At 33.1% G+C, this 18,722-nt stretch overlaps 1 protein-coding gene across 6 annotated transcripts in view; it reads left to right on the forward strand.

Annotated features, from left to right (window-relative positions):
- The window catches only part of frya (furry homolog a (Drosophila)), an 89,808-nt gene continuing 71,086 nt past the window's right edge, over positions 1-18,722 (forward strand). For 2 of the 6 annotated variants that reach the window (XM_051128758.1, XM_051128761.1), the window contains exon 1: positions 15,750-15,978. In XM_051128758.1, coding sequence (XP_050984715.1) covers positions 15,909-15,978 — 70 coding nt within the window. In that variant the 5' untranslated portion in view covers positions 15,750-15,908. Of the gene's footprint in view, positions 99-7,967; positions 8,438-15,749; positions 15,979-18,722 lie in introns of those variants that run through there. The other 4 variants (XM_051128760.1, XM_051128755.1, XM_051128756.1 and 1 more) reach the window with 4 other exon arrangements.

Below are 18,722 nucleotides of genomic sequence, written 5' to 3' on the forward strand. Positions count from 1 at the left end.
GCAGAGGCTCCGCATACCTCGAGGCAAGTGAGAGAATTCACAGCAGCCGCAGCAACTTTAGGATGGTGCAATAGTCGAGAAAACTCGTCTCCTCACAGGTACGTCTATTCGCTTACATTGACGACATGTCATATGGAGCGGTTTAATCTGTCACCTCTGTAAATCCACACTTTGTATTAAATATTCATCACTCGAACCCTATCCTTAACATATTTCCTAAACTCCGTTCTCTGAAATGGTTCTGTACCTGCACGAAGGCTTAGAACAGAAGTTTATTATGGTCGTGGGAAATGTTGCGTGATGAGGCTTACAACATGTTGCGCATGTGTTTATTTGGGATAAACTGGGGCGAATCAAGCACTGACGTCTCTCCATTAACCAGCCCATTTAACACCTTTGAGGGAAATGCAACTATTTACATTATATCTGAATAATATCATATTAGTAATTTGCATTATGTAATCGACCAAACCGTTATTCGCAGGTGACTTATACAGCTGTCTTACCAAAGTAATATTTTTTTATTCCCTTATGTTAAGGGAATAGATCAAAATAAACAAAGGACGGAATGATGCACTATGTCCTTTTAAATAAATAAAAAGCTACCATTAAGTATGTAGGCGTACATATCTATAAATGAGCCTGTTAGAGATAATGAAAAAAGCTGCATGCTAAAATAAGTGGAATTTACTGTGCATGAACTGTAAAAGGGTTAATTTGTACACTGTATAAATAAAAATAAAAGACTGCTGATTTGTTTTAAATATGCTTAAAGTGAAAATAACTATAGGTGAACTATTAAAAGGGTTTCCAGTGTTTTGTATAACACTGTTGTTTGTAAAATATTACTAATAATTTAGTTTATGCCCTAGAACAATCCAGTAATAAGTGTGACATTTTAGGTGTCTTGGTAAAGCTGCTTATATGGAACTGCAAACCTGTTATATAAAGAATAAAAAAGCAATATGCAATTTTATGTAAATGAGATTATGCTGCTGGAGACACTGACAAACCTTAAAATGGAAAATGTAAACGGTTTTTGTTTTAAATAGGTTTAAAGTGGAATTTACTAAGAGTGAACTGTTAGTTACTAATAATTTAGTTTATGACCTAGAATAATCTAGAAAGTGGATGCATTTTAGGTTTCTTGGTGAAGCTGCCTATGTGGAACTGCGAAGTTGGTACATAAATAATACAATAGCAACATGCAACCATTCTGTATGTAGGCGTGCATTTATGTAAATAAATCCAGGCTGCTTGAAGGACTGTAAAATTGAATGTTTTGTTTAAAAAAATGCAATTTACTGTGCATGAACTTTGGTTTTCAGTATGTAGATATGAACATAAAAGTTGTAGCTCGTTCTCTTTAGCTGTCGTTCCAGAGTGTATTGAATCATTCTGACAGAACATTCTCAGACACCTCTTTGAAGTTCATCCTACAGAAGCTTGTTTCTCAGGCAACCGTGCTGGTTTTAGTGCACTACTATAAATATGCGAGTAGGTGGGCAGGAGCTTTATGATCTGGTATCATTTACATAGTCATGTTCCTTTTCTGTTTCTTTAATGTTCTTCATGTTCATCCGCCAACACATATTTCCCTTGCGTTTCATCTGAAGGTGCATGTGAGCATCGTCTAATTAGCCTGGATCGCATTCGCTTGCTGTTCAATTATGACTTGGCATGAACGTCGCCGTTCAGACAATGGCCGAGGCCTAGGGATATTCGCACACCAACGTCTTCATGTGTCACTTGAGACAGAGGGCGTCTTTTGTGAGTGTCAAACGCTTGATTGTTGAACCTGAGCCAGCGGCTGATTTCCTTTTCCCATCTTGAAGGCTGAACAATGAACGTTTGTGTGTATCGATGCTGGCCACAGAAAAAGAACAGAATCACCTGGCCGTAACCAGATATGAGCAGCGTTCCCGGTGTCAGTGGCACCGGTTCTTTGCGATGCAATAGGGTGATGAGATGTAAGCTCCGCCCATTAGGAGTATTTGATCTGTCTGATTGGATGTAAGGCATTAGCCGTGCCTCTGTTTGCTAACAGGCGAGCAGTTAGAGGGACAGGTGCAGGGTGAGGACCCAGATGCCCTGAAAGACCCCATTATCAGTGGAGCGGAAAGATCCGGTACTTTCATACAGCAAACACAGGCCTCAGCCATGAGAATGCTGCATTCATTGGCATGACCTTTGCTGTATTATTTTAATTATTATTAATGAATATTTGTATTGTATTATACATATTTAAATAAATATATATAATTGTAATATTTAAGAAACCTCTAACCCTTACATTAAAAACAAACAAACAAACAAAAAAAAAAAAAAAACGGCGGTTGGGTTAAATGTTTAACCCAAAATTCTGGGAAGTTTTATTTATTTACACTCAAATATTGTTTAAAAATGACTATACGCGTGGCTTAAAATGAACCTAAAATCAGACACATAATTATCATAGACATCAGCAATAATCAAAAGGTAAATATTTAGCAATTTTACAAATGTTCATTTTTTAAATATTATTTATTCAACTTACTAGTAAATGTTAATTTATTGAACATATTCATAAATGTTAATTTTCAACCTATTTTGGGTTCATATTAAGCAATAGTTGATTTTAATAAAACTACTCAATAAGTTGGGTTAAACATTTAACCCAGCTGGGTTTTTCTGTATTTCACCCAGCATTTTTAGAGTGTAGTATTAAACTTCAATTTGTGCTACAGACATAAATGAAACCTCAAGTCATGTGACTTGTTGAGTAGAGGAATGCTATTAATTTTTAAAGTGATCTGACTTATAATTTTTGCTGGGTGGATGATTAAAAAAAGGTGAAAAAAACCTAGGCTGGTAAGGCTTGGATTTTTTTATTTTATTTTATTTTATTTTATTTATTTTATTTTATTTTATTTTATTTTATTTTTTTTATTTTTTAATTTTGCCAGATAAAAACACATATCAAAAACCCAGAACACTGAAATAGAGTTGGAATAAAATATAGTTTGAATGAAAAACTGAAACAAAAATAAATTAATGCTAAATTGAAATTAAAAAATGTAATAAAAATGACAAAACCATAATGTAATTACTAAAACTTAAAAATGAAAACTGAAAATATAATTATATAAGCTATAAGTCATCTATAAAAATCGGGCGGTCAAACGACTAATCGCATGCAAAATAAAAGTTTGTGTTGACATTATATATGTGTACAGTGTATATTAATTATATATATATATATATATATATATATATAAAAATACACACACATTATATATATATATATATATATATATGTGTGTGTGTATATGTATATATATATATATATATATGTATATATATAATTTTATAATATATAAATATAAATATTTTATATATAAATCTTTTTTCTTAAATATAAATATGAATGTTTATATAAACACAAACTTTATTTTGCATAATCACAATTAATCGTTTGACAGCCCTAAAAAAATTATTAATCGTTATATATTTTTTTAAAATTTATAAATACTATAATAGTATAGAAATATTACTAAAATAACACTGCTAGAAACCACAAAGCAAGGCGCTAAAAAAACAGAACATGTTAGTAGCTCAAATACAGTGCTTAAAATCAAGTAAACACACAAACCTAGTAAAAATCAAGTTTTATTTCTAAAGCAGGGTTTAAAATTTGCTTTGAACCCTAGTATAGAGCACTTTAGATTCAGTAGCATTAGGGCAGTAAATTTTATGTTTATCATTATTATTATAATTATTAATATTATTAGTTTAATAAATAATTTATTTCATTATGAACTTCTAAAGCATCTTAATTTTAAAAAAAAAAAGTATCACTTATTGTAATTTGATGTTATGATATTCTCTTGTGTTAATATTGTTATCATTATTATTTTTTAAAATCTTTTTTTGTTTTATTGTAATGGAGGGCTGTAATTTTATGTAACAACATCCTGCACAGGAAAGCTACAGATGCAAATTAGCTAACTTGTGCATCTAAACATCCTAAAACAAAGCAGGGTTTGTAAGTATACAGCAGAAGTTAAATGTACAGTTGAGCTTGATGTTTGGGTTTGTACGTTTCGGTGAAGAGCAGGTATATCTCTCTTAATGTGGTCAGAGTCTCGAAGCTCCAGATGGCAACTGAAGCACTTTGACTGGACGTACGTGAGATCAGGTTGAAAGAGCTTCTTTGATGAGTCACATGATATGTTCTCACCATCCCCAGGCATTAAACTATTGGCTGGCACAGTGTTGTGGCTCAAAACTATTTAAAATGCTTTCTGCGTTTCCGTCTTAGTGGCCTTTACTGCTGGTTTTCCAAAATATAACTTGGGGAATTGATCTTCTAGAGGTCGTGTTGAACTAAAGCACTCTACGCTCAATATGCACATATGCTCCAAAGTGTTTGCACTTGTGCAAATGATTGAGAAATGACATGTTAAGTGGGTCAACAGAGACAAAGTACACACTCATCCAGCTAAGTGTGTCAGGTCGATTATTTGCAGTGCGGCAGATGTTTGTCGCTGTTGCTTACAATCGCTCCCTTTTTTCTCTGGAATTTACAGAATAAAGGCTAATCCAAGTACAGTTAACTTTAAATGAGTTTATTCTAATAATAGGCGTGCATCAATTATTTATAAGGCCCTTCTCTGCGTATGCAAATTCAGATGGCCCTCGCCATGGCAACAGCTTGCTGAATTCTATCAGTGCCCAGAGGTGTTGGCTTCCTTCACCAAACTCTTGCCTACTTCACTCAGCCCACAGAGACCTGCTCTGCATTTCAGAAGCTTGTGAAACGGCTTTGTACATTAAACAGAGTCTGAAAACTCTTTGAAAGCATGCTTTGTGATGATGATGATGAATTTATCACAAGATTGATATATGTACTCCAGTTTTTGATATGATATACTCCATTTTTAGGCCTATGCATGACATTATCAACTATGTCAGTGTCATTATTTTTATGAATTTTAATGGTGTTTTTTAAACATGCACGATTATGGCAAGTTGTGGGAGTTTTGCATATGCTTGTTTATACTTTTAACTCTAGAGGGCGTAGTTGCACCATTTTTTTCCTTCAAGATTCTACAATACACCTTTTAAACAGTCAGATTTGCATTTATGCAACATAATTTACCTTAAAAGTGCTATTGGTTTGTGGCCAAAATTAAAATTAAAATGGGTTTTGGGTTTAAAAAAAAATAAGATTTAACAATCAATTGATCAATCATTCAATAAAAGCATATATAGGACATTCTACAGAATTGGTCGGAGTGTGAAACGTCTTTTTCCAAAAAAAAAAAAAAAATGTATATATGCAAATTGTATAATATTCAAGGTACACATTTCTAGTAATTGAGCAGTTAATTCTCATGCTGAATTTTCAGAAAGTTTTTGAATATTTGTCCTCTCCCCAAATTTGTCACTACTGAAACACTGTGATATATCATTTAATTAGAAGGGTTTTATTGACAGATTCAAATTTTGCGTACATCTACATTGTAAATATATATTTTTGCTATTTTAGTATTTTTTTTTTCAGAGATAAATCAATAACAGTTATAATTTTAACAATATTTCAAGTGTAATTTATGAGAAATATTTGTATTTTGAATCCAATTTTTCTTGTAAAAGGCAAAAAGTTGATCATACTGATTTCAAAGTTAAGGATTCATTAGTTTGAATATATATATTAAACCAAAAACTATCATAACATCTCAGCTGATAATTCAGTATGCTTTATTTTTGACAAAACATCCCATGTTTCTGTAGTGACTGCACATTTTCGGTAGTGACAGTAATGCTTTGGCAGTGACATCACATTACAACTTGCATACTAAAACACTAATATGAGGATTATGTGTTCTGTCACTAACGAAACATGTTTTTGGTCGTGACTGTTTCGGTAGTATAACACCCAAAAAAATCAATGATATCACTACTGAAAGTCCACCAAGTGTTTCGGTAGTGACAATTTTAGATACTTTTGAACCTAGCTCAAAGATGCTGATCAGCACATGGTTAGCCAGCACTGTTCTGAACAGTTGTACAAACATAAAAACTACATTTTATAAAATTACTCCCAAAAAAAGTGCTTAATTCCAGAAAAAAAAATGTTTGGTAGTGACGTTTCTTAAAGTTGCACAGATTTTTCAGACTTTTGAACACATTGACCTCAAAATGTCAGGCCAAACTACTCACCTTGTAGCTATGAGAAAGTGGGACACATGTATATTTCCTGATCATAAATGTTTCATCATTTACAAAGAAAGTTTAAAATAAATATATTTTTTAACTTCACTCTATAAAAGAATCAAAAAGATACTTTTTAAAAACAACAATGGTAAATATATATATATATATATATATATATATATATATATAGACACACATACACAAATACAAATAAATATTTCAATATCATTTTCATAAGTTAAAGTTTAGGGGTTAGGGCCAACTCCTAATTAAAAAAAGTACCCAATAAATTATGATTTTAAATATATTAAGCTTACTAATAGTTTAAATATTATTGTGGGTTTCAACAGATAATAGAAGGATCTTAGTAAAAATCTAAGATTGGTTGTGGGACAGCAGTTTGCACCAATTCTCTAGAATGGTCCATATATACTACAGTTAAAGGTTTTTTTTTCTAGCATTGATAGGTTAAATTTATCAAAAGTGACGGTAAAGACATTTGCAATGTTACAAATTATTTCTAATTCAAATACATGCTGTTCTTTTAAACTTGTATTTGTCAAAGAATTTTGAAAACAAAAAACATTTTCAAATAAAATTTTAAGCAGCAAAACTGGTTAACATCGATAATTATTAGAAAATAGTATTATTTCGAGCAGCAAATCAGAAAATTAAAATGATTTCTGAAGAATCATGTAAGACTGAAGACGGGAGTAATGATGCTAAAAATTCAGCTTTGCCATCACAGAAATAATTACATTTTAAATAATATTAAATAGAAAACAATTATTTTAAAGTGTAAAAATATTTCACAATTTTACTGTATATTTGATGATCGTAAAGAGACTTAACTCTAATATTGCTGTATCTTTAATGCAAAATTAGACATACTAAAGACCTGTAGATCTGTCCCGAAACAAAACCTACCTAGTTCACATAATGTCCTCAAAAGTGCTTTACTCGTCTTCACGAAAAAACACCAACCCTCCTTTCATAACTGTAATTTGATTACTTAAGTGATATTGTGCGGTTGAATTCCTCTTAATTCAATTGTGGTTTTCCATGAGGTGCACAAGCTGACCTTTTTCCCTTTTTCCCTTTTTCCCTCTTTAAATTTGAATAGTATAAATTGTATTAACTCTAGTGTATTATGCAACATTACAGGGTGTGACTGAGCCAGATCGGGGGAAAAAGGCTAATTGTATTTTTCTTGTTGTGGCACACAGTATATCTATTCTTCAGCATGCTAGCTGGCAAAACAGACGTAGTTTTAACAGAAAACGCCTTAAGTGCACACAAAGTTGGTTTGTATTTCTCATGTAGGGTAAGAGTGGAAAAATCCATTCATGTAGGTGTGGACCATTCCTACTGCTATTTAAGTACAAATGAGCTTCAGAAGGTAAGAGTGTATTTTTTTACAAGGACTTCTCATTAAGTCTCTGAGGACTTACACCCATGATGCAACAATTCCCATTACACAGTCTGTGTTGAGCTTGTTTCATTGACTGAATAAGGACAATCCACATCAGAGGCTCCTAATTCAAGTGATTCCTCCATCCCAACGGAGTTGGGGATGCATATCCAAAAACCCAAGACGTGCAAGGATCTGTGTTATCTTCAGGGAATCCCACCCTCTGGACTATCACAGGATGAGGACTAAATGACTCAGACCAGCGGAAGCGGCTTGTTTGTGCTAACTACTCAAAGACGGAGAGCGTTTCCTACTGTATGTCTCTTTCTCTTTCTTTTTCTCCATCTTCCTTTTCCTGTCACTGGGCGGCACAGTAATCTAACACCTGCCTGTTCTCATACGTCGTACTGTAACTGGCTGAACTGCTTTGACAAGTGCGAGGGGGTTAAAACACACTTGCAGCGCAGAGCCAGACTCCTATCTGGCTGCATCTCTCCACGCACACACACCCAAACACACACTGGTATAAGCAACAGCCCAGGATCAAGACTCAGTCCTCTGTGAGAAGAGCAGCAGAAGGAGAGCAAACAAACTGGAAATTGCGAATTCAATGCTGCCGCTGTGGAAAGCCTGACTGGGAGCGGGCCGCTCGCCAACTGGAGATGTCGTACGGCGAGCGTGGCTGCAAGGAGCTGCCGGTGCATCAGGAGAGTGATGGGAGTGAATTGGGGAGCATGGCCAGCTTACCTGAAGACCTGATGCGGAGCGGCGACTTCCGCGGGAAGTTCAAGATGATCCGGACCAGAAAAAGGCCCACCATTCTGACATGTAGGTGATGATTTGCTCAAGCCCGCGTGTTTGTTTGTTGGCACCGTCTGCTAGGAAATTAGAGATTGGAGCAAAATTGAGAAGCCGCTTTGCTAGGGTGGTCAGTAGACATCAGTTCATAAGTCTTTTCGTCAAGTATGTGTGACATGCCTCAGCGTCTGTAGATATTTATTGGTTACCTCAAGAATGTGGCGTCATGTTGGTTAAAATAGGCTGTTTGCTTTCGGTTTATCAAAGCCACAGAATGTGTGTGGTGAAAACAGACATGGTGTGCTGAAATGGGAGGAAATTCAGATTAAAGTGGAAAAAAGCAGTATTCACTCTAATTTTTGGCTGAATTAAGAACTTGTTTAGTTGGTTGGTAAGTTTTTGAGAGAGGTTCTGTATGAATATATTTTAAGATGTAATTGATTCTGGTGATGGTAAAGCTGAATTTACAGCATCCGTTACTCCAGTCTTCAGCGTCACATGATCCTGATGAAATCATTCTAGTATACTGATTTGGTGATCAGGATTTTTTTTTATTGTCAGTGTTGTTTTAATTATTATTTCTTGTAGAAACATCAATTCACCTTTTTTGGTAGTCTTTACTGAATAGAAGTTCAAAAGAACAGCATTCATTTAAAAATCGTTTGTGATATTAGTCTCACTTTCGATGAATATAAGGCCTTATTAATTAAAAAAAAATTGTATGGACCCCAAACTTTTGAATATAGTATACATTAAATGACCTGTAAATGACACAGTCATAACTATATCTAAGTCATCAGGTAAATGTGATAAATATAGTGCCCTATGAAATCCATTTTATTATTTCCCAAATTCCATTAAATTTTTTTTTTTTTTTTTTTTTACAAATTCAGTTTTTTTCCACTGTATTTTTTTTTCCCCAAATTCTATTTTTTCCTTTTAAATTTCTCTGGATTCCATTTTAATTTGTCTGAATTGCGTTTTTTTGTTGTTGTTGTTGTTCTAGATTCAGTTTTAATGTTTATATTAAGAAATATTAATCAAAAAACATGTCTAATTAATTGAAATTATGAATTTTCCCAAATTCTGTTAATTTTTTTTTTCCGAATTCTATTTTTTCCATTTTAATTTTTCTGGATTCTGTTTTATTTTTTCTAGACTCTGTGTTAATGGATAAATAAAGAAATATTAATCCAAAAACATGTTCTAATTAATTAAAATTTTTCCTAAATTCCGTTTAATTTTTTTCCAAATTCCATTTTTTTCATTTTATTTTTTTCCAAAATTCCGTTTAATTTTTTTCCGAATTCCCTTTTTTTTTAGACTTTGTTTTAATGGTTAAATGAAGAAATATTAATAAAAATGTCTAATTAATTGAAAATAATAAAAGGTATACAATTTAACAACAATTTATTAGTAATGTAACAACAAAAATTACATTTTTAAGACCCTATGAAATATGTTTTTTTTTTTTTTCAAATTCAGTTTTATTTTTACCAAATTCTGTTTTCCGTTCATTTTTTGAATTCCTTTTTAATGGTTTCATTACATTTTTAATAATCAAAAGCATCTCTAATTAATTGATTTTATTAAAAAAATTATTATTATTTTTTTTTTCAGAAATGCTGTATTTACATTTTTCTGGTAAATATTCTGTAAAAAAAATAATGTTTTAATAATAAGTAATATTTATGAAATTAAGTAATATTTTCTTCAAGTTAAACCAACAGTAACAGTTTCTTCAAGTTAAACCAAACGTTTATTTTGACGGGTTGCTGTGAAGACCTTTAAGTTTCCATTTGTATATGATTAGACGATAGTTAGAAACTGTAAAATGCTCATGAAGTGACTCCCAGAGCAATTTTATATTTATGCGTTTATGTATTCATATATTGAGGCGGCAGAGGCTGAAAACACTGCAAGTGTCACATGCATTTGCACATTTGTGCCATTCATTCACACAGAGACACACAGAATATACAGGATTTATTTAAAGTGTTTTTGCGGCTTAATATTCACAGACATGCGTTTATTGTACTGACATTTTCAAAATTTAGCAAATTCCGTGACATTTCACATTATACAGTAAATTCCATTTTTATGACTGGATTCCGTGATTCCGTCAGTTTTCCGCTTCGTGGAAATCATAGGGCCCTATAAATTATAATAATCGTGAACTTTGTGCAGAAGTTTTTCTTCATTAACCCACAAGATGCTTTGTGCATCTGTTGTCGTTAAGTAGAACAGAAACATTTTCCCTGGTTGTATCAGACTTCTTGGACCCCACGGTATCTATCCTGCTTGTTTAACTTGATAAACAGTTGAATGTAAATTACAGCAGACACAGAGGCAGCTTAGACTGAGGAGAGACAAATGTTACTTGAGCCCTGTGTGTGTTAGTCTTTGTGTGTGTTTTCTTGAAAGAGTCTGAAAAGGAGGATAAGGTAAGAGTGTAAGGAGAGAAAGAGGGGCCAGAGGGTGGAGAGAGGGAAAATCAGCACAGGGAGGAAAAAAGGAGTGCAGAGCTGGTACTGATATCCACAGTGACGCCTGCATCAGTGAGACATGCTTCACATTCCATCACTTCATCAGAGCTTGAAAATGCTTTTAATAGGCCCTTAATGGGACTCAACCTGCCGAACAACCTGCTCCCACTCTCACAGATGGCTTAAGACTAAATATTTACACTCTATCTCAAAGAGAAGACATGCCAGTGTGATGGGAAAAATGATTTTGTTTGTAAGGTTAGGAAATATCTTAGAGGTCCCAGAATTGTAATATCTATTATTTTATTTTATTTTATTTTATTCAAGTTCTGTTTACGTGATTGATTTGGTAAGGTAAGGTTATGATATAATTTAGAGGTCCCAGAATCATAATAACTATTATTTTATTTTATTTTATTTTATTCAAGTTCTGTTTAAGTGATTCATTTGGCCAGGTAAGGTTATGAAATATCTTAGAGGTCCCAGAATCATAATATCCATTTTCTTTTCTTTTCTTTTCTTTTCTTTTCTTTTCTTTTCTTTTATATTTGTTTTGTTTTATTCAAGTTCTGTTTAAGTGATTGACTTAGTAAGGTAAGGTTATGAAATAATTTAGAGGTCCCAGAATACAAAAATTTATTTTGTTTTATTTTATTTTATTTTATTTTATTTTATTTTATTTTATTTTATTTTATTTTATTTTATTACTATTATTTTTTAATCAAGTTCAGTTTAAGTGATTGACTTAGTAAGGTAAGGTTATGAAATATTTTAGAGGTCCCAGAATCATTATTTTATTTTATTTTATTATTATTTTTTTTTTAATCAAGTTCAGTTTAAGTGATTGACTTAGTAAGGTAAGGTTATGAAATATTTTAGAGGTCCCAGAATCATTTTATTTTATTTTATTTTATTTTAATCAAGTTCTGTTTAAGTGATTGACTTGGTAAAATAAGGTTATAAAATATTTCAGAGGTCCCAGAATCATAATATCCATTTTATTTTATTTATATTTATATTTTATTGACTTTATTCAAGTTCTGTTTGAGTGATTGATTTGGGTTGTTTTGTTTTGTTTTGTTTTATTCAAGTTCTGTTTAAGTGATTGACTTGGTAAGATAAGGTTATGAAATATTTTAGAGTTCCCAGAATCCTAAAATTAATTTTTTTATTTTTATTTTATTTTATTTTATTTTTATTTTTATTTTTATTTTTATTTTTATTTTTATTTTTATTTTTATTTATTTTTATTTTTATTTTATTGACTTCATTCAAGTTCTGTTTGAGTGATTGATTTGGGTTGTTTTCCAATTCAGAGCTTTCAGCTGGGAGTTTTAATAGCTTGTGCCCTTTAGCTTTTTACGTCAGAAAGTTTTCGGACATTTCCACCCATCAAGACCTCCATTTGCACTGCGTGGTGATAATGGTCTGGTTGAAAGGTTGAGCGATAGTTCAGCCAGGACGTTACGTAATAATCTGTCTGGACCTGGCACAGCAAGGGGCTCTCATAACGTTACCGTGTCGGATGTGTGTGGGTTATGTTACTAGGATATCTCATCATTATCACTATAACAACTGTAGCAGTGTTTTACATTTTGACGTTTGAAAGATAAACAAAAACAGGGAAGCAGAAAATCCGTTGTCCCCTGTAGGCAAATTGTAGTTGTGAACACGAAACATGTGGCACTGGTGACATGCATTGCTGTCTGGACTGTCTAGGGTATTTGATTATAAAAATATCTTGTTATCTTTACAGTTGTTTGAATTAGTAGCACTGAAGATGCCACTGTTGTTAAATGTAGTGGATTTGTATTCAACAGAAATGGGCAACTTTGAAACTGACCTGATAAATCAATTGTGAGCATTATGTAATAAAGGGCAAGTTCTTGACATGGGAGGGATAGAGAGGGGTATGATGGGATTATGGAGTGACTCAGGATGTGTAGTGCTTGCCAGCAAATCAGCAGTGTGTAACATCTAAAGCTCAATGCAAAATCTAGCAGAGTTTGTGCTTATTTTTGTATGATATTAAGATCTGACCAGTCCCAGGAATTTAACAGAACGGCTATGCTGGTCTACCAGCTGATACTGTACGCATTTGTGTGGGAGACTTTTGCTTACTAGAAATGTCACGTGTGATCTTGTTTACCGCTGCATTGATTGGACTGGGGTTTGTGCTGTGCTGACCTTTGCTGCCTTCTTGTGAGCTTTGGACTTTGTAAAAAATTCTTATTTAGTCCCTCAGCAAAAACATTAAGAAAATGGTGTGTGAGAATGTGCTTATGCTGATGTTACTGTTGAAATTGCCTTGCACTTGTATCTTTTTAGCTCTCTACTTCATACTTGACTGACACTTGTGATGAATGGGGACTTTAGCATTGGTTCAAGCCAAAACCAACAGTGAGTGTGGAACTGAAGAGTCATGAAAGGTCATTTGTGTCGCACAATGAGTTGGCAAAGGCTTTGCAATATACAGTGGCCGAGCAAGTATTTTGAAACTTGTGACTTAGTTTAAAGTGTATGAATGTATGAAATATTCAAAGCTGATTTTATATAATAATAATAATATATTTTCTAGCTGGAATTGTTGTGCTGGTTAGTTTTTTGTGTAAAGTTTGATACATTTTTAAGGATTCTTTGATGAATAGACAATTAAAAAAATTATATATTTGTTTATTTATTTATTTTCGGGAGAGTATATAAGTATTTGTTGTCACTTTTGATCTATTTAATGTGCCCTTGCTGAATAAAAGTATTTATTTCTTTAAAAAAGTTAAAGGAACAACAATTTACAAATAATTTACTCCAAAATGTAGTTTAAATGCTTCAAAGGGCTCTGAATGATCCCAGCCGAGGAAGAAGGGTCTTATCTAGCAAAACAATTTGTCATTTTTTTCAGAAAATAAAAATTTCTGTATTTTTTAACCACAAAAGCATGTGTAGCACTAGCTCTGGGATGCATGTCCACAACGCTACATACTGTTGAATCACGTCGAAAAGTCATGCTGAACGTAGGCGGAACTACAGACCCAGTGTTTACAAAGAGAACGTGCAAAGACTAAGAAGGTACAACGATTCTGAAGTTGTAGGAGAAAATAAGATAGAGTTTTTTGCCATTCTCTTCCTTTTTGAGCCGGAGTACCCAGACAATGAACATAGATGTGATTCGTAGCGTCATGGATGCGCATCCCAGAGCCTGTGCTACATGAGCTTTTGTGCTTAAAAAGCATTTAAACTACATTTTGGAAGTTCAAAGTTCGGGGCACCAATGAAGTCCATTATATGGAGAAAAATCCTTTCCTCAAAAACCATAATTTCTTTACGACTGAAGACAGAAAGACATGAACATCTTGGATGACAAGGGGGTAAGTAAATTATTTGTAAATTGTTGTTCTGAAAGTGGACTTCTCCTTTAATGTGATGGACTACACCTCTGTGGTATTTATTTTATTTTATTTAGATTTTTTTTTTAGATTTTACTTTTCAAGCAAAATATTTAATACAAAAAAAGACATTTATTGGGTTTTATACATATTATTATTATTATTATTATTATTATTACTAGTAGTAGTAGTAGTATTTTTAGGATTGAAAAGGTTGTGCTGGTTATTATTTTTGTGTAAAATATAATACATTTTTTTAAGGATTCTTTGATGAATAGAGAGTTTAAAAGAATAGCATTTAGGCGAAATTGGATTTATTTATTTATGGAACAATATATGAGTATTTGCTGTCACTTTTGATCTATTTAATGTGCCCTTGCTAATATATATATATATATATATATATATATATATATATATATATATATATATATATATATATATATATATATATATATATATATATTTCTTTAAAAAAAAGTTAATGTGATGGATTACACCTCTGTGATTTATTTTATTTTATTATTTTATTTTATTTTATATAGAGAAATAATTTTAAAGCACAAAAAAAGACATTCATTGGTTTTTAAATTAGAAAAGTAATACATACACTACTGTATACTGCTATATTTCTTTAAAATTTTGAGGTCAGTAAGTCTCTTATGCTCCAAGTCTGCATTTAAAGTGTAATGCTTTTTTTAAGGATTCTTTGATGAATAGACAGTTTAGAATATAAATAGAAATTTCATTAATTAATTAAAAAACATTTTTTTGGACAATATGTAAGTATTTACTGTCAGTTTTGATCTATTATGTGCCCTTGCTGAATAAAAGTATTAATTTCTTAAAAAAAATGTTAATGGGATCTACTACACATTTGTGATCTTGAAGAAAACTGACTTCAATATCCATTAAAAGCCAGCTTGAGATGAGTTTGTTGAAAGTAATTGCAAAAGAGAAATAAAGCTCTGTCATTTGTTTGCTACTTGCATTTGTATCTAATGCAATGACATTCAGGCATATTTAGATGTGATTTCAGTGTTCAACACCTCCAATCTTTCTGGGGTGACTGCATCAAGGTAATATTTAGGAAATAAATCAGCCTTTGTTTTTCTTTTTCATGCCACAGCATTGGCTGCTAACTACCACCATTTGAAACATGTGCAGGTACATAAACTAAACCTACCAAATAGCAACCTACCAGATGCCCATTTCCTGGCTGTTCTCACATGCTCAAGCTGAGGAGGACAGTTAGGAGAGTCTCTTTCACTTGGGATGCAAGTAAACAGAGGTTATAATTAACCACGCGGGGCTAAGAGGATTTCTTTCCTGCTCTCCCTGCACTGCTTGCAGCCTCTGACTCTGGGTTATTTAAAGTGAACCTGCCTAGAGAGAGAGAGAGAGAGAGAGAGAGAGGGGAGGGTGGGTTGGACACACATAGAGGAAAGAGGAGGGGGAGAGCTTAGCGGATCTGTGGCGCTCTGTTCTGGCTCAGTCTGTGGCGGCAACATCTCTGTTTAGCATCACTTTCCCAAAGCAGCCGATTCCACCTGCCTGCTCCGGCCGCTGCTGCAGGCAGGGGGTGGAAGCGTTCAGGACCTCAGCATCCTCCGGCTTCACCGATCCGCAGATATGGCCAGCCAGCAGGACTCGGGTTTCTTTGAGATCAGCATCAAGTCCCTGCTGAAGTCCTGGAGCAGCAGTGAGTATCTTGGCGCTCGGAGCTGCGGGATCGCAGCCAGGGCTGGCGGGATGGATCCAGAATTAGTTTGCATGTGAGAGGGCGAGTTTGTTGATCTGTTGCACGTGCTCTGGTGTTGCTGTCCTCTTTTGTTTATTTAATATTCTGGGCATTTTATTAGGTCAGCATGCATTGCTATCTCTGTTTTACTTTTATGCTCATGAATCGGGCTTAAAGATACTTCATCGTTTAATCATCTTTATGTCATTACAAAATTTCTGTATGACTGACTTTGAAACTTTTGGAGTCCAAAACAACATTGAACCCCGTTTTTTAAAAATATCTTTGTTTGTGTTCTGCAGAAAAAATAAAGTCATACAGGTTTGGAATGACGTGTGATTTTGATCTCTTAAAGAACATATTGCTGTCTGTGGACAATATATAGGTCTTGTAAATGAAGATGGAGCTCTTCAAACATGTTTTTCATTTTTTATTGGATGCCATAACTTTGATATCAGTAAGTGAATAAAACAACAGCAAGTGGATCTGTTATGTTATGTCAACACTACTTTTATAAGATCTTTTTGTACAGAATTGACTGTTTGTTGCACATTTGTCATGAGTTATGAGGAGGAGGTGGCTGACATTTTTCTCTATATTGCTTTGTAATCCCTGTCCGGGTGTTCTGGTACACAGTATGCTCCCTAGAGCAGTGTGCATCAGGTGCCTGTTCTCACCAGCCTGACTGACCAATCAGCTGTGAGGGATGGTCAGCCCTCAGCCAATCAGCTTGCAGCAAGAGTGGCAGTGAGATTCTGTGCTGTTTTCTGATAACCTAGAAGTTGTTCTGATAACCTAGAAGAAATCAGTGGTGATTTACTTACAGTATAATAGTTTTAAATGTATTTTTTTTAAGAAATTAATGTTTATATAACATGGATGCATTAAATTGACAGTAAAGCTTTATAATTTTTATAATGTTATATAAGATTTTGATTTCAAATAAATGCTGTTTCTTTTGAACTTTCTGTTAATCAAAGAATTCTGAACAGAAAATGTTTGACACACTACCAGTCAAAAGTTTTTGAACAGTAAGAAGTCCCTTCTGCTCATCAAGCCTGTGTTTATTTGATCCAAAGTACAGCAAAAACAGTACAATTTTGAAATATTTTTACTATTTAAAAGAACTGTTTTCAATTTGAATATATTTTAAAATGTAATTTATTCCTGTGATTTCAAAACTAAATTTTCAGCATCGTTAGTCCAGTTTTCAGTGTCACATGATACTTCAGAAATCATTCTGATTTGCTGCTCAAGAAACATTTATTATTTTTATCAATATTTAAAACAGTTAAGTAATTTTTTTTCAAGATTCTTTGATTAATAAAAAGATCCAAAAGATCAGCATTTATCTAAAATAAAAGCTTTTTTTAACATTATGCACTATACCATTCAAAAGCTTGGAGTCAGTATAATTTTAAATTAAATTAAGAAATGATTTCTTTTATTTTACAAGGATGCTTTAAATTGATCAAAAGTGATGATAAAGACATTTATAATGTTACAAAAGGTTTCTGTTTCAGATAAATGCTGTGCTTTTGAACTTTATATTCATCAGAGAAACCTGAAAAAATTCTACTCAGATGTTTTTAACATAATAATAATAATAATAAAAATTTGAGCAGCAAATCAGCACACTTGAATGATTTCTGAAGGATCGTGTGACTGGAGTAATGATGCTAAAAATTCAGCTTTGAAATCACAGGAATAAATTATATTTTAATATATATTAAAATAGAAAACGATTATTTTAAATAGTAAAAATATTACCGTTTTTGCTGTACTTCGAATCAAATAAATGCAGGCTTGGTGAGCAAAAGAGACTTTAAAAACATTAAAAAGCTTACTGTTCAAAAACTTTTGACTATAGTGTAAGTATTTGTTTATACCATGTACGTTGCATATAGTTTTGTTTTTCCAGATCTTTTTGGAATTATGAAATATCGTCTTTTCAAGCCAGAGTGGTATCAAATATTAATAAAAACAATAAATTTTAAATATTTCAGCTTGACAATTTAATCCTCTGTTTTTAGACCAAATCATAATCTCTCTCTCTCTCTCTTTCTGCCTCAGAGTAAATGGGTGAAACGTTCTTATCACTAAATCAAATGTGCTTTGCACAGTGTACCAAATATATTTTTAGCACTGGCTCAGAGGTTTAGAGCTGCGAGTGTCTTTAGGCCTAATGGCTAAATCCAAGAAAAATGTCCTTGTTTTTTTAGCTGTCACAATCAGCACGTCTCAAATATCTGCAAACATATCTCATCTTTCATTTTTGTGTGTGTATCTTCCTGACCTTTCTGTATGACTCAAGGATAGCCAACTCTCATCAAATGGTACAGTGTGTTCGGGCAGTTACACAACCTGATCCTGTTACTCTGGGTTATAGTATACTATAGGTGTGGATGCCCATGGGCGTCCGATATGCCACCTTTGGATGGCTTTTATTCTTGAAAGGCCTGCAAGTCTTATTCTGTATGTCTAAAAAGTACTTTTAGTCATTGCTTATGTCAGTATCTTGTTTAGGGCACAAAGTGAGTCTTGACGCCCTTGGACTTTCATGTGAAATATCGACCGTTTAGGATTGTACATCATGGTTTTGAGTTTCAGCTAGATTCCACATCCATTCTTGCTGTGAACTTCGTTTTTTCTGTTCGCTGATGAAAGTAACCAGTGGGATATGAGTGGGCTTTGTATGCTAACTG

The sequence above is a fragment of the Labeo rohita genome, chromosome 15, assembly GCF_022985175.1.
Source record: "Labeo rohita strain BAU-BD-2019 chromosome 15, IGBB_LRoh.1.0, whole genome shotgun sequence".
Classification (NCBI taxonomy): domain Eukaryota; kingdom Metazoa; phylum Chordata; class Actinopteri; order Cypriniformes; family Cyprinidae; genus Labeo; species Labeo rohita.